Source organism: Labrus bergylta, chromosome 21 (assembly GCF_963930695.1).
Source record: "Labrus bergylta chromosome 21, fLabBer1.1, whole genome shotgun sequence".
In the NCBI taxonomy this organism is placed as follows: domain Eukaryota; kingdom Metazoa; phylum Chordata; class Actinopteri; order Labriformes; family Labridae; genus Labrus; species Labrus bergylta.
In genome coordinates, this window is record NC_089215.1 from 174,735 (window position 1) to 191,980 (window position 17,246).

Here is a 17,246-nt window from a genome sequence, read left to right on the forward strand (position 1 = left end):
CTTACCAAAGTTTTGTTGAAGAAGCAAAATAGTTATTCGTGTGTTTGTTCTTTACATGTGGTTTTAATGTGAAACATCCACCTTTAGACTTTCACATTTCTCTAAAGTAAAGGAACGACTCTCTCCAGAGCCTCAGCTTTGAGAAGCTTTTAGTGAGAGGTGGATTTGTGCTGAATACCAAAGAGTGCATGTATTATCCTTTCCTCTTAAGGATGACATTTTACCGGCACTCTCATGGCTCTTAGTGAAATCAGCAGCTGAGAGATGGAGACATTAGTATTACATAACACTCAAACAATGCAAGAAACAAACATAAATGCAACAAAGAGCGTCATATTCTCAGTGCGAGGAGCAGAAAACCCCTCCGACTCTCAGGTTCAGGATGAAACAGAACCCCGCGCTGCTCTTTTGTTCTTCCAGTTTGTACAGTCTGACCACAGCGAGCAGCGCTCTATTTCTTTATGTCATCTGTACCTGCAGAGCGGGAGGTCTGAACAGGGGTTGCACACTGCCTCGTTATAAAGCTGCAAGACGGGGAGGCCTCAGGGGCCACAGCGGGAGGAGGGGGGGCTCCTGCTGGGATCCATTAGTTACTCAACAAGACGAGGCCGATCACACACACACACACACACACACACACACACACACACACACACACACACACACACACCCTCCACCTGTTGCCCAAATCGTCTCAGGTTGAAAAAATAATTTCAACCTGGACTGTGACCTCTTTTCTGTGATGTTCTCACACAGCGACGCTGACGATGTGCCCCCACACCCTCGATTCATGATAACAGACATCAATCAAATCTTCTGCAAAACATTCACAGGTCACATATTTTATAAAATCCTCTTCTCCATGTTCCTCTAACTCTAACATGTGTCTCTAGTCTACAAACCCCCCAATGATGAGAAAAGTCCATCCTCTCTGTCTTCTGCCTGCTCCACTTTTCAGAAAATGTGTGCTCAAACAGGCCGTTTGGAGATTTTCCCTTCATGACATCACAAAGGGCAGTAGCCCCTCCCCCAGGTGGGTGACACTCCCACAGCTAGGTGTTTGTTCTGCCCTCTGAGTCTGACTTCTCACCGTAAACAACAGCACTTTTAAATTTAGGCTTTAAAAAATTGATTACAGACACGAGAAAAGATGAGAAACGTTTTTAGACTGTTGAGTTCTTGTTAATTTGCTCCACATGTTGAGACTGGAGTTATGTGTGTGTGTGTGTGTGTGTGTGTGTGTGTGTTTGCTCTTTTGTTTTTATCACTTTTATACAAAAACAAACACACACACACTGACTTTTTTCTTGCAACAGTGATTTGCAGAATTTAAAGATGGCGTGAAGCTGCTCGGCTGAGAAAAGGGAAGGTAACAGATGGACTGCTCTCACTCCCTGTGTGTGTGTGTGTGTGTGTGTGTGTGTGTGTGTGTGTGTGTGTGTGTGTGTGTGTGTGTGTGTGTGTGTGTGTGTGTGTGTGTGTGTGTGTGTGTGTGTGTGTGTGTGTGTGTGTCTCCTGTTAGCTCTCCTCACATATGACAGCACCACAGGAGGAGAGACGAGGCTCAGTTTGAATCTTCATATTGAGGCGTGTTTCTGTTTATGAGGTCACATCGTCAGAGCTGCAGAATCTCTTCAAAGAGCTGTTTTCATATTTAAATATTTAGATGTTTATGATTGAAGTAAAACATCTTCATTAATATTTCCTTTTATTGAACGAGAGAAAAACTTTAAATGAGGGTCATGTGTCAGTCTAGCGTTTTGTTCTGTACCATCTTAGGGTTAAAAACTTTGACATCCTCATCCTTTTATCTTTGATCACTTGACTCTGCGGCTCTGCGGTGTTTATTTCACAGCTGAACGATTTAAGTTACTGGTTTCCAGTGAGCCAACAGTACTGGGAGTGGTTGTTTCCCAGTATAGAGGTGTTACTGTGTCTAAACGTTGTGGGTGTCTGTTTCTCCATCGTGACAGTTATGTAACTGGTTTCCCTCTTAGCCTCACACACACACACACACACACACACACACACACACACACACTGACGGTAGAGAAAGTGTAGGAGCCAGATGGACTGCTGACTAAAACTCAAACCGCCTTTTTACTTTAGTAACGGAGTTCAAGTCATTTAAATCACCTGAAGAATAAAGAATAAGCTCGTTAAGTTTGTGACCAATGCAATTAAAAAATTAAATATTGGACCGCAGGTTTAAAGATACATTATGTAAACTCCACCACCAGGGGGCTCTCACTACAATAACAAAAAGATGACGTGGAGGCTGGCGGGGAATCACGGGAGTGCTCTCTGCTACTCCCCCCTCCTGTGAAAACGACCTCCGTGTTGACCGTAGTCATGACGACCGGGTGAAACCGACCTGAGGAAGAGAATATGTTTACAGATGAGCTGATGTATCCGAGTTTAATCTACATGATATAATAATAATAACAGATTGTTGTAGATTTTTTGGATGTGAAAAATGGCAACCAAGAAAAAACACAACCTTGAGACTTGATTTTATTCATTTTGAGTCATTTTCCAAAATGGACAGAGGTTTACATGACTGTTTTTTTTTCGACACATTGTTCATATCTGTGCGTGATGTTGCCTTCACATGTCGCTGACCTTATCAAAAAAACAGAAAAATGCAGAGCGCTGACAGGTCTGTGCGAGTCCTGCCGGAACACGACTCCCCAGCCTGCTCATCCAGGAAAAACGTCCCTCAGGCTGAACGCCAAGTTTCATCACTTCAACGCATCCTGACACCGGAAAAAGGCCCTGAACGCACCACAGAGGCTCCGCTGAGTTCTCTGTTCACTACTTGGAACCAAAGATTCTAAACCCCGCCTCCCTTTATCCTTTTTTATTGTTCCAGGAGGTCAAAGTGGGAACGGAGGATAGTCGGGCTCTGAGGACTCGGATCCAACTGGCGGAGGCGGCTCAGAAGCAGGCGAGGGGGATGGAGATGGACTACGAGGAAGTGATCCACCTGCTGGAGGCCGAGATCGCAGAGCTAAAGACACAGAGGGTGGAGCAACCCGCGTCAACCAATAAGGTGACAGACGTAGTGAGGGTGAGCCAGAAAGCTCACCTGGTTTGGCCTTTGATTTATTTCAAAAAACTTTTAAAATAAATAAAATAAAAATGTTACTCTATATGCTCCCCCTGGTGGTTAAAACATGTCAGTTGGCCATGCATAAACTGGCATTCTTTCTAATGGCCAGCAGGGGGCAACTCCATTGTTTTCAAAGATTTATTTTTGGCGGGCTTTTTGTGCCTTTATTGTAGAGATAGGACAGTGGAGAGAGTTCTGACTGTTCTGACTGTTCTGATTCTTCTGATTCTTCTGATTCTTCCCGCAGGAGGAGACGGAGGAGCTGAAGAAGAGAGTAGTCGTCCTGGAGTGTCAACTACGGAAGAGCGAAGCGGCCAAAAAGGGTTTTGAGATGTCAACGGGGAAGCTGCTGAGCTTTGTGGAGGTAAAAAAAAAATCAAACACGAGGGCCCTCATTTAAGTTTTGTTTAAAGGGGTGTGTCGTTACCATAAATGGTTTATTGGCTGCATTTCTGAACGCACGTGTCCTCGAACCTGCACGAGCTCGCCGGTTCAGGACATGTGAGATTTATCAACACTGATTACTCATTAATGTGCGAACCACAGGCGTGCACACGTTTCATTAATGAGACAGAATCGAGAACGTTTTCTACAAACTGCTGATAAATGTTTTCATTTTCTGTTTGTTTTGTTTCTGCAGAACGTTCAAGAATTCCTGCTCGAAAGTCACGGACCAATGAAAAGCCACAGGTAGCGCGCGTGTGTGTGTGTGTAATAGAAACAGAGAGGGGGGGTGGGGTGGGGGGTTTGGGGGAGTTACAGTACTTGTAAGCCTGCTGATCGTTAGAAACACGGTGGCTATGCTAATGAGTCACATTCAGTGACTGCGAGCTGCTAAACTGGTTGCCGTTAGCAACCACCATATCTGCAGCTCGAGTGGATGTTTGTGTGTTATGAGTAAGTTTCTGTGTTTGTGTGTGTGTGTGTGTGTGTGTGTGTGTGTGTGTGTGTGTGTGTGTGTGTGTGTGTGTGTGTGTGTGTGTGTGTGTGTGTTATTGTCTGACCCCGACACCATCATTAGAGTTACATAATGAGAACTCCTGCAGAGAGCAGAGCCCATTAGCCCTGACACACACACACACACACACACACACACACACACACACACACACACACACACACACACAGTTGAACACACACAGTTGAACACACACAGTTGAACACAGACACACACACACACACACACACACACACACACACACACACACACACACACACACACACACACACACACACACACACACACAGACACACACACACACACACACTCGGTGGTCCAGCTTGGCCCACTTCAGCCCAGGTAAGCCAGCAGTTAGCTTAGATAATAAGCGTTATGAAATGACTCGACCTGAGAGACGGTGAGAGGTCACACCGAGAAGATTTCATTTAAACATTTAACACCACAGAAGAAGAAGAAGAAGAAGAAGAAGAAGAAGAAGAAGAAGAAGAAGAACACTAAGGAGAACCATAGAGTGTATAAAACATGATGGTGTCTCTGCCTGAGGCGTTTTGAAGCCCAACTGTGGCAGTCGTCATTTTGGACTTGATGTAACTCTATCTAAAGCCTGGTAGAAACTACACGATTATCTGGGTGACTTTTGGCTGCATTCCCCTTCTTTAAGCCATCCTATTAAAAAAAACATTCTGATATACGAGACGACTGAAGAATGAAAAACAGCGACAACGTCACGCCATCTCTGTGTCTTTTTTCAGAGTTTAACTTCTTTCTTTGTGAGTCGACATTTAAAAGAAGTCCGAATCTATCCTCCTCCGCCATATTTGTTTTACTCTACAGTCCCATTAGAGGGGCTTTCTAAATCCACTCTGATCCTGTATTTGATCATGTCTATAAACCCCTCTATTTCAGCCCTGCTCAGAACAGGCTGTTTCTGTGTCTGTACCTTTAAATATGTAAATGAGCTGTGTATGACCACGCCCCCTCTCTGGAAGTGCTTGAGTGTCTCGGTCTTTCTCTCTCCATGTCCTATTGTTTACGGTGAGAAGGCAGACTCAGAGGGCAGAACAAACACCTAGCTGTGGGAGTGTCACCCACCTGGGGGAGGGGCTACTGCCCTTTGTGATGTCATGAAGGGAAAATCTCCAAACGGCCTGTTTGAGCACACATTTTCTGAAAAGTGGAGCAGGCAGAAGACGGAGAGGATGGACTTTTCTCATAATATTTTGCTGCTTTCCGTTCTCCTTCCATCCTTCAAATGTCGTTCTAACCTTCTTTTTTCCTCTTTTCCCTCGTCCATATTTGTTCCTTTCCCTTTAACCAGTCTTCATTCTCAGCTTCCTCTTTCTTCTGTTGCTTCCTTTGTTTCCTCTTGAAAACATTTCCTTTCTTCCTCTCTGCTCCTCCTCTCCTCTCTTTTCTTTATCCTTTGATCTGTCCCTATGTCCTTCCTTTTTCCTTCCTTCTTCGTCTCCTTAAGTCCTTCCTTTCTGTCTTTATCTTTACTGCTCTTGTTTTTTTAATCCGTCCTGTTTCGATTACGTTTTCCTTTTATATTTTGTTTGTGTAATCAGAGTCTCTCTCTCTCTGTCCTCCATTCTGGTCTTTTGTTTTTTCTCTCCGTCTCATGTCCGATCTGTTATTTCGTCGAGCGTAACATCACGAGTTACCTGCACCTACAGGTCGGTTGTGCAAGTCCGTCTGTAAATCAGGTCAATCGGTTGTGTGGTTAAGTCACCCAGCTGTGGCACCTCCTGCCCAGGTTTCCTTTTATTCCAGACCAGGTCAGTAGGACACCTCGGCTGCTCTTACGTAACTTCAGGACCCCTTCAGCTTTAAAAAAAAAAGGTTCCTCACCTGTCGTCCTGTTTGTGAGCAGAATGAAGGCTGTTCATCGAGGTCGCACGTCTCTTCCTTTCTGTGGAGTCATAAAAAGCTCTTTCTCTCCTGTTAATGGCTTTTTGTTGTTGACGCTGAATACCGCTCTCATTACACCCATTAGACGGCGCCATGATGATAAAGCAAAGAACGCCTCATTGTGCAGAGACGAGACGAATAATGAAGACCTGAAGTCCCGTCTGAGTTTCAGGAGAGAGCTCAGCAGAGTTTACTGCCGTCACCATACGGTCACTTCAGCAGGTTGAAACTTTCACATCAGATTTAAATGTGGCATCACTGGAGGTGGCTCAGATTAAACATCGTCATCATCATGAGGAATATTAAAGTTTTAACTTCACAGCACAACTGACATGTTTACAACCCGGTACAAACTCGCTGTATCTGAATTGTCAAGTACCTCTTCAATCTGTCAGTAATCAGTACTTACTATCTGTGCTGTATACTGTTTAGTACCTACTGTTCAGTAGGCGCACACAGTAGGCAGAAATTACGTCATTTACGTTTCCCGAACAGGCCGCATTCACCCGTTTTTTTGTATTTTTTTGTTCTTCTTTATTCAAGAAGAGTAATGTGCAAATACAGTCAGGTAAACAAAAAACAATATCACAATGTAAATCAAGTAAAATATTAAATAACAGGGCGCTGGTGGCGCAGTGGTTAGTGCGCGCGCCCCATGTATGGAGGCTGTCGTCTCAAGCGGGTGGCCCGGGTTCACATCCCACCTGTGGCCTCCTTCCTGCATGTCATTCCCCTCTCTCTCTCTCTCTCTCTTTCCCTGATTTCAGACTCTATCCACTGTCCTATCTCTCCATTAAAAGCACAAAAAGCCCATAAATAAATCTTTAAAAAAAATAAAAAAAAGATTATAACTAAATAACATACAGTAGCCTTCATAAAGAAAAGTACAAATGAAAGACAGTAATATACAGAATATAAAATAAACAATAAAGACACATTTAAAGAGTGAAATCATTGTTTAAATAGAAATCATTATTTAAATAGAGAAATCATTATTTAAATAGAGAAATCATTATTTAAATAGAAATCATTATTTAAATAGAAATCATTATTTAAATAGAGAAATCATTATTTAAATAGAGAAATCATTATTTAAATAGAAATCATTATTTAAATAGAGAAATCATTATTTAAATAGAGAAATCATTATTTAAATAGTGAAATCATTATTTAAATAGAAATCATTATTTAAATAGAGAAATCATTATTTAAATAGAGAAATCATTATTTAAATAGAAATCATTATTTAAATAGAGAAATCATTATTTAAATAGAAATCATTATTTAAATAGAAATCATTATTTAAATAGAGAAATCATTATTTAAATAGAAATCATTATTTAAATAGAGAAATCATTATTTAAATAGAAATCATTATTTAAATAGAAATCTTTATTTAAATAGAGGGGGGAAAGGTTTTATAATAATGCAGACATTTGTTATATTTTCTGTTGTTAATTTAAAGTAGTGATTTCAGTCGGGACTTTAACTCTAGATTAAAAACTGATTAAATTAATCCACACTCGTTTGTTTTGATTTGGAGGCGGACATAAAGTGACAATTTACGTTTAATTTCGCACAGCATTGTGGGTAAAATACAATTCATTTCCTGAAAGGATTCATCCGATCCATACTGCATGAAACCAGGAAGTTAGTATCCATACTGAAATGTTCAGTATACTGAGGTGGACCCAAAAAATGACCACTGAATGACCACGAGAGTTCAGTCTACTGAAACTCCTACTGAAAAGTACTGACTACTGAACTGTGGATATTCAGAATGGGCCCAAGTCTCCAGTGTTCTGTGCTGACTCATTATCTCACCTTCAGAGGTAGTGAGAGGTTGTGTATCTGTGTGTATCTATAAACACCAACTAAGAACTTTCTACATAAGATTTCCGTTGCCGGTCTCCCAGAGTATAACTTGAGGTGCTGGATAGTTTTGTGGCTACTCCAGCCTTTTGTGTTATCAAAGGTCTCCCAGGAAGCCTTTGCTTTTTGTTTAGTGTTTTCTGGGTCTCCTGGACAATTTTGGTTTTGAGCCATTATGCATTATTTAGGTTAGGAAGCCTGTTGTGGCTCTATACAGTTTTGTTGTTTTTTCTCCCCTTTCCAATCTATCGCTATTGCGATTTTGTGGTTATCCTTCTGGGATCATTTTGAGACACCCCTGGGTCCACACTTGCAGAGGAGAAATGGGATCAGCCGAGGAGCTCGTGTTCACACTGATCACATGAACAGAACTTTGGTGCTCAGATCTGGTCTCGGGTCCCTAATGTGAAACCCCCCCAATTCAAGACATATATTATCTGTATATTATCTGTATATTATCTGTATCAGTGTTTTCTTTTCGTCCTTGAACACTCTTCATTGTAGTCGTCAGTAGTATCAATGACATATCATTAACATGATTGTACGCTCTCTCTTTGTGCAGCTCTGGAGACGTTAAAGTCGGAGTGTCGTCTCAAGGCCTCCCTCCTCGTTACAAGAAAACTCCATGGACTTCAGCCACGCTCGCTCAGGAGGCAAAGGAGCTCACACGGACTGTCAGAGCCATCCTGGAGGTTGACTGTAAGTGATCTCAGCTCCACGCATGCAGGTCTGCACGTCCTCCTCCTCCTCCTCTGTGTTTCTAAGCCGCCCTGCATGAAGAGTCCCGCTGGATGAAACCAAACTGATCCTGCAACCTGTTGTTGTTCCTGTCCTCCCCGTTTCAGTGCTGACCTTCTAGAGGATCGACGGCACAATGTCAGGACGCTCTGAGATGTCAGCAGGAAACAGACCGAACACCGTCAAACCGAACTCTCTCTCCCCCGACAACTCCTCATCTCCTCAGAACCTGCTAGCTACGGACTCTTGTCTTAACTCTGCATGAAACTCTGTTTATCGTCAACCAGCGCAATTATCACTTCATAGTTTCTGAGTAGTCAATAGGCAATAAACTACGGTTTTTATTCCAGTGTTGTAAACTGAAAAGAAACACACAGGTCAAGTGATTGTTAGTTCAGAGAGGGCCTGATTCACAAAGAATGGATTCAGCAAATAAAAGCTCCTAATATCATGCATCAGTCATGGAGCTGCACTCTCACACTGACAGAGCTCAGTTCTTTCCACATAAAGATGATGAGAAACTTTATCAAGAGGACACGCTCTAAACATGTGAGATTCCTCCCTCAACAGAGCGAGAAAGGTCGACTTAAAGACAAACAACATTCCCATGGTCGTCATGGTAACGGCTCCAGGGTGTCTTCACACATGTGGAGTGTGGAGACGCTGACAGCCCCGGACCGATTCAACCCCTGGTTATATTAATAACAGTCATATTTACTGACTTTATTTACAGAGCTTTTATTTTGAAGGCACACAGAGACGTCACATCTCTTATAAAAACACTGCGGCGCAGTTACCGGCAACTCTCAGCCGATGGTAATTTCTCCACTCTAACAGTGCGTGGCTTGTAGCACCGCTGGTAGTAAATTAGACGCTTTCTAAAATGAGGCTGATTTTTTCCCCCTAATGACCACATGATGGATCATTTAAAGACGCACAAACTGCACTGGTGCACTTTCTGCTCTAAAGCCCACTCAGGAGTGCAGTTAACCCTTTGTGTGTGTGTTTTGTTAAAATAGACGGTTTCCTTTTGAGTCTTTCGTTCAGGCGCAGAAGCCGCATAATCCTTTAGTGAATCAGACCCGACTGTTAGTCTGTGCAGGTTGAAACACTGGAAGGAGACCGACGCACGGTTAAAGGACTACATGAACGTTTAAAAGTTTTGTCCATCAATCACTTTATTATGTGATGAGAAGTCATGAAATCAATGCTGCATTCAAGCCCTTTACCTTTGAGGAAACAGAGCCAAAATGGAGGCTGTTTTTGTAGCAAGGCCTAAGCACTTTTAAGAGGCATAGTTTTATCATTTTAATCTGCCTTTGGAATAAACTACCTGAAGTATTTCACCTATGCAACTAAGCTCTCAAGCTCTATATCCAACCGCCGCGATTTACAAATAGTCGGTGCGTTCCATCAGAAACACGGTTTGTGCACCCTGCCCCACTGGGTCCATTTCCTGGAGCATGAGCGCAACCATTAGCAGCTGTACAAACGGGTCCACGAGATCACAGGAGAGCAACAAGATCACACGGGAATAAATAGAAAAAAAACTTGCAAACAACATGTTGCTTTGTTGTTCATACGGTGCCTGTTTTTACGTAATGTTGAGAAGGTGATGGAACGTACGATCCAAGGTCTGTATATAGTGTTTTATTTTGAAATTGTACTTCAAAACAACCATCTGACTTCCTGCTTGCAGCGGGCTCTGTCGAAAATAGACTCGGTGCGTATTTGAAACCGAGCAGCGAAACAGGAGCATTGACTAGAGAGGCAGTGAACGGCACTGCGGCGTGCAAAGACTGTGTGGAAATTAGCAGTTAGCCTTTTCATTTGCTAACCCATTGCTCCACCTTCTCTTCACACTATGGTCCCTTCTGGCTCCAGAAAACCAATATGGTGTTGGTCAAAATGTCAAACAGGCAACAAACCAATAGACGACGTCACTGCCCCTCCCCCTCCTTCTTTTAAGCAGCTGCTGGTTGGATTCTCGGCTAATATACTTTAAGCTAAAAGTGTTAGCATTCATCAGAAACAGAGATAGTGCCTAAATTCTCGTCACATTCTGGGTATCTGAGGAAACTTTCCCCAAAACATTGATGTAGTCCTTTAGACCTGGCGTGAACCTCTGTCAATAAACACCTTCATTTAACAAGCAATAGAAGCTTCAACGTCTCAGTATCATAAGGTTGTTGTTTACTGTAGCTAGCGTTCAGTTTCAGAGCGAGTTAGAAAATAACGTACGGTAGCTCTGTGTCAGTCTCTGTTTTCACTGTTAGCTTTGTGTTCGAGCGCCTCCATGCTCGTGTTCGTGCTGTAGATTAGCGAGCTAAACAAAGCTTCATCATCAAAGAGGGAGGAGAAACGCTGGGAAGGTCACCCTCCGACATGAGGTCAGGAGGGACGTGAAGAAACTGTGATATATTCATATTGGAATGCAGCCGTAACGGTCTGATACCAGCACTGATTGAAGGAGTTATCTGCTGTGTGTATTTAATCTTTTTTTTTTCTGAGTAAATATTCTGAATAAAAAACTGTACATATGACGAGTTCTTCTTTGTAAAGAGATCAAATATCAGTTCACTGTCCTCGTTATTTAAAGACTGAAGCAGCTGTATGGATTTGGTTTGAAGTGGGCTACAGTTGATGACCTTTAGAGACGCCCTACAGCTGGCTACACGCGAGACGACTTTAAAAACCTGAGAGACCACAGACATGAGGACAGGTTCAAATAACTCTCCAAACGCACACACGAGGCGACTCGGCCAGACTGCCAGACCACACACCTGCAGTTTGTAGTAACTACTTCACAGAAACTGGATCTTACTGAGACTCCAGTAATCAAACGAGACTCCAGAAGAAAAACAAACATGGTGTCCGTCTCCACGTCGTCTCTGTGCCACAGAATCAAACGTCACCTCGTAAAGGCCTTGAGACGCCAAGGAGCTCGTCGCCCTAGTTTTTGTGGTGTGTCCAGCTCCCTCGCTTCCCGTCAGCCTTTTTTTGGGCCAATTCGACATTTTGAATCAGCCTCAGTCGGTGAGAGGAATCTCTCTGATTGGCTGTTAAAGTCTTTAAATGTGATTTTTCTCACTTAAATGTGGAAATCAAGTATATCCTCTGAAAATAACCCTGTGAGTCATGACTGTCTACAATGGGTGTTTTCAGAGTCCTATCTTCACTTTGTTTACATCGCCGGGACGGCCGGCTGACTCCTCCCCTCGTGTATAAAAGTTGTTTAATTGAGGGACTAGAGAAAAGAAGAATAACATACTGTACTCACTGCTTAACTGTGTTTCTAGATCACGCTCATTTCAGGTAAATTTACATGCAGTGTGAAGATACCAGCATAATAAAGATCGCTAGCATTAGCATGCTAACACAACAATGCAGTACGAGTTGTTTTGTTTTCATGCTGGAGCTCAAGGGCGACATCTGCTGGATCAAAACATCACATACAAAAAAAAGGAAGTGACAAAAGCAAGTAGAAGACTTCAACTTTTTATCAGTTTACAAAGAACATTATTCTCAATTAGAAGTATCTAGATTGGTGGCACAGTGGATAGTGTGCGCCCCATGTACAGAGGCTGTAGTCTTCCAAGCGGGCGGGCCAGGTTCAAATCCAACCTGTGGCTCTTTTCCCGCATGTCATTCCCCACTCTCTCTCTCCCTGATTGCCAACTCTATCCACTGTCCTATCTCTCTAATAAAAGCTTCTTGTTCTGTCTGGGCATTAAGAGAGCAGACTTTTAAAGGCAGCGTCTAGTCTATGAAATCAAACATCTTCTCCCTTCAAACGTTGAAATAACCCGACGCAGGCGGTGTGTTCACGCTTTCAGCCTGGTAGTGGCAGCTGTTTTTTGACTGGTAAAATATCCCCGATTATGTTTTTAAACGCGCACAGACGTTTAACTTTATGTGACAGCGTTTGTTTTAAGCAGCGAGATGTGCATCTGTAACACAGTTGCCCAATTTCCCTCGGGGGGGGGACGTGGGCTCACTTACATAATGAACAGCAGCGATGCAGCTTCACAGACGTCCTCCATCCTCCTCCATCGTGTCCTGTTAGAGATAAAAACAAGACGCAGAAAGTAGGTCAGTGTGTGTGTGTGTGTGTGTGTGTGTGTGTGTGTGTGTGTAACATCACCTGAAGCCCGTCTTCATCAAATCCCTAGTTGCCTGGCGACGAGTTCACCTTTTAAATGGTAAAGCCTTTAACTGCAGGAACCTTTGTTACCCTCACTCAATGACACACACACACACACACACACACACACACACACACACACACACACTCTCAGGTTTAATAAATGCTGTGTGGGTTAGCTTTCTCTCCCCCGACATGTTTAATAAAAACCTTTAGGATGAAATCTTTCAGTCATCATGAATGACTCACTACTCTAACATTTAGAAACGAGGGGACAAAACCGGCTGACTCTGACATTTAATAACACATTTAACGGATGTTCTCTAACGCCTTAAACACACGAAGACTGTCAAAAGACGACTCACATCCAAAGACGACATGTTGGCAGCTCGCAGACTGAGATTTTACAAACACCGGAGATCTGACCGCGTCACCGACTGCAGCTCAGTTTGGAGAGTGAATATATTTCAGATTATGGAAAACATGGATATCGGACTGGACAGAAGGACTTCTTGTTGTGGTTGTTTTCGGAGATTTTGAAATCTGAGCGTTGACAGAATAAATAAAGCAACGTGATTGGGTGTCAGATGGGGACCATTAGGCCCCATGACCACCAGGCAGAAAAGCGCTGGCAGTCCGTCCTGTCTCCATGACAACAGTCTGTTAATAACGGCCGCTGTATGAGCGACATTGCTCCGTTACTTTTTACTGCATGTTTTATATTTGAGATCGTTTATTTCCTGATCAGCGAAGAGCGAGGAGGACGAGGGTAGAAGAGAAAACTAGGGGGAATATCAAACATTTAGAAAAGAGCGCCGGTGACATCAACAATCGCCTTTCTGAAAAGAGAGAGGGGACGCCATGCAATTGGCTGATCAGACAGCTGATTATCCAATGACGGCCCCAGAAAGTGTCCTCTTTTAGACTTATTAAATCAATGAGATCGATGTCCTGACGGTTCTCTCTGTCGACATGTTGTTGTGTTATTTTCTCATAAAGAAGGTTCTCCTGGAGGCGTCCATGTTGCTTGTCCGACTTGTTTCCAACTCGAAACTGAAACTCAGGTGTGACGTCACTGGAATGCACAATTAGTTTGTGTCAGGCGTGATGGGGGAGGGGCTTAACGTTTCGATTGGGACAGACAAAAACACTGTTGGGTGGTCCAGATCGTCAGTCCTGCCCGGATAAAATCCAAAATTAAAGTTCTTTTAAAGCTCCTCCATTGTGATGCTGAAGGATTTTATTAAAGTAATAATGACAATTAAAAAGAGTTGAGCTCCTCAGCAACAACACAGCCGTTCATTTACTGATATTTACAGCACAATCTTTTGTTTACCTTTTAAATCAACGAGATTCTAAGAAATCAGAATGAATATTAAACATGTTTTCTGTGAACACTTGGACTCCGTCGACGTGTGACCTCTTCATGTTCCACTCTCAGCAGACTTTAATAACGACGCTCCGAGGAGTTAATTAAATGACGGGAGCGTGATGGTGTGTAAATGTGCGTTTCCACGGAGACGGTTGCAGGAGCCGTGGCCTCTGTGCAGCCCTGACAGATTAAATCAGGCACATGATCGCTCTTAAAGTGACCACAGCCTCAATCTTAGATAACAACGATTACAGCTCAGCATGAGCCGCCGAGAGAAAAGAAAACACAGACTGACCCAGTTTAAAGAAAAGAGAGAGAGAGAGAGAAATCATTAAAATCAATATTCAGGACATCAAGGTCAGGTATAAAGTCAGTGTTAGAGATTCTGTTCTAAAAAAGTGAAGCAGGCAGAAGTATTCAAACATCTAGTTCTGCCTCACCTTGAAATAAAACCTGAGAGAGGAATAATAACTGAGTCAACCAGGAAGTAAAAACGACAACACCAGAACCAAAATTATCAAAATGTTTGGACACTCTGCGATCCAGCGTGTTTTAAAACGATGCAAACTCTGTTACTTTAATGAATGATGGATTCAAAAAGTAGAGCCGGACCGATTCATCCTCCGCCTGATAATATCCGTTGATATTAGCACATCACTTGAATATCGGTATCGGCTAATTTAAATCAGAATCAGAATCTGGGTTTATTGCGAAGTACATTTACACATACAAGGAATCTGACTTGGTGTATTGGTGCTAAACAATTAACAAGGAAATAAAGCAGAACTAGCAACAAGTTAAATAATACAGAAGAAGAAGATATTACAATATATAAAATATATTCTCCCTCTGGCCGTTGAAGTCGGTCGATTCAAAAATCTTCCAGTAGAAAACAGACTCTGTGAGATGTGTGAGTTGGAGTCCCATTTTCTTTTGCATTGTACAAAATCTGATGATTTAAGAGAATTATTGTTTCATGAAGTAAAATCAGATGTGCAGAAACTGGAATGGCTGTTTCAGTTTGATGTGTTTAAACTTTAGTTTGAAAAGCTTGGAGAAGAAGACAGGATATTCTGTTTGATTAGTTTGACTTCTTGCTTTCTCTTTTTGTTTCTTGAGAATGAATATAGTTTACCTAGAGCACTCTGATCCGGGAACCTTTTTAATTTATGGAGTCATGTAAGAACATGTAGGCTGGGCATATGGATGGATGACACAATAATAAAATAAAAAACTAAACTGTAATTTAAAAATGTAAAATATAAAAAACACTAAATGTACAAAAGGTGTAATATAGGAGCTGTGCAGTGGACTATGAGAAAAAAAAATCTTACAGTGTATGTAACTACTCACAGAGTGCATGTGAAGAAAATACATTTAAAGTCCAGTGGGCGTTAATGTAACACATAAAGAACAGTTTCAGCGTTCACATTACTCTGATGTGTTTCTGACTGTGGGGGTGATAAGAGTCTGGGTTATGTGGGAGGAGGGGGAGGGGGGGCAGGGACATTGGTCATCAGGCTGACAGCAGAGGGGAAGAAACTGTTCTCATGGCGAGAGGTTTTGGTCTTGATGGACCGCAGGGGAGAGTCTCAAACAGTCCATGTGCAGGTTTAACTCCGATATGTGACCATATAACCCGCTAACTTTCCGCGTCAGGTCAGATGTAAGTCCAGCCGGCGCTTTGGCTTTTATGAAACGAAGACCTGTTGTGATCACCTTGCAAACATTGGAACAGAAGTTCATGATCTGTGCATACGTGTCACAAACAGGTAAGTACACCTGAGGTACATACTGTACCCTGTCGATGTTTTCAGGTTTTCGAGGAACCTTTTGTGTCGTGTAAGTGACCTCTTCATCAATGTACATGTCAGTGTCTCTTCCTCTTTGACCGACGTGTTTTCACCACCTGACACCGGCCTCCCGTCCCTCCCGTCAGGGTGACGGCTGAAACCCGGTCTGTGAAATGTACCTCACAGCTTCACACTTTGTATTCACAGACGCACAAAGCAGCTTCCCGCTCCGATTGGCTGTCTTTGTTCCAGCGGTGAGAACCACATTGTCGTCTCCGTGTTCATACATGAAGATCATCATGACATGAACATGGGAGTGTTTGAGTCCTCGTGGACACAACGGGGGAAAAGACGGGATTCATAAATAAAGATGATTAAAGAGAGTCCTGAGGGAAGTTACAGCTCAAACATAAATCTTATATCATCTAACACATGATGGTAATTCATTCGTTCAACACCCTCTAAAGGCAGAGTCAGCAGAAATGTAAATACAACATTCAGACTGGGCCCCTCCCCCCCAGAAGCCCCGCCCACTGCAGGACGTAGTGTGTACGTTTACTGCTTGTAGCTACACTGCAAGCTAACACATGCTAGCAAAAGCTAACCTCCGGTGTTTGTCACCTTCCTGTCCAACAGGAAGTAGACCAACTCCACGTCCACGGGTAAAAGACAACACAAGGTTCACCCTCGTTTTAGGACGATCTTTATCCACTTGGTGTTTCTCCTCACTCTTATTATGTTTTCTCTTCTTTGCTGCTACGTCTGCATCTGTGATCGCTGAATTTTATCCACTTCTAAACTCAACCGTTTGCTATCATTGGCTGGAGGAAACACACCAGCTGCGGGTTTTAAACCTCCTGACAAACCGTTACACCGCGCCCACCTGTCAATCAGGTCAGCTACACACCTTATTGTGAATAACTCTTATCCTTCATCAAATCAAAACTGATGAGTCATCAAAACATTCACCCCCCGTACAGTGTGTGTCCATCCAGACATGAGCTAATCACACCTATTTGGTTTTTTGAACCAGGCTGTAAACATGTTCATCTCTGCTGTAAAAACAGGCTTTTTAGAATGGGTGTGTATGTGACTTCCTGTGCTTCTGCAGCCAGCCTCCAGTGGACACTCCAGGAACTGCAGGATTTTACACTTCAGCATCAGCTTCATGTTTCAACACTGGAGGTTGCCGCTTGCTCCTCGTCCAGAAACATCGCAAATCAACCAAAAGAAACGAAAACATGAAAATCCAGGCAGAGGATAGAGTCTCTGGATTTGTTTAAGTCTCAGCTCCATGTTTAGGCAGCTGTGCAGAATATCCTCATGTCAGGGGTTTGTTGGAT

At 42.9% G+C, this 17,246-nt stretch overlaps 1 protein-coding gene across 3 annotated transcripts in view; it reads left to right on the forward strand.

Moving 5' to 3' along the window:
• The window catches only part of stxbp4 (syntaxin binding protein 4), a 46,111-nt gene that overhangs the window by 26,401 nt on the left and 2,464 nt on the right, over window positions 1–17,246 (forward strand). The window contains exons 17-21 of one of the 3 annotated variants that reach the window (XM_065950077.1): window positions 2,873–3,052; window positions 3,360–3,476; window positions 3,753–3,802; window positions 8,419–8,583; window positions 8,702–11,137. In XM_065950077.1, coding sequence (XP_065806149.1) covers window positions 2,873–3,052; window positions 3,360–3,476; window positions 3,753–3,802; window positions 8,419–8,563 — 492 coding nt within the window. In that variant the 3' untranslated portion in view covers window positions 8,564–8,583; window positions 8,702–11,137. Of the gene's footprint in view, window positions 1–2,872; window positions 3,053–3,359; window positions 3,477–3,752; window positions 3,803–8,418; window positions 8,584–8,701; window positions 11,138–17,246 lie in introns of those variants that run through there. The other 2 variants (XM_065950076.1, XM_065950075.1) reach the window with 2 other exon arrangements.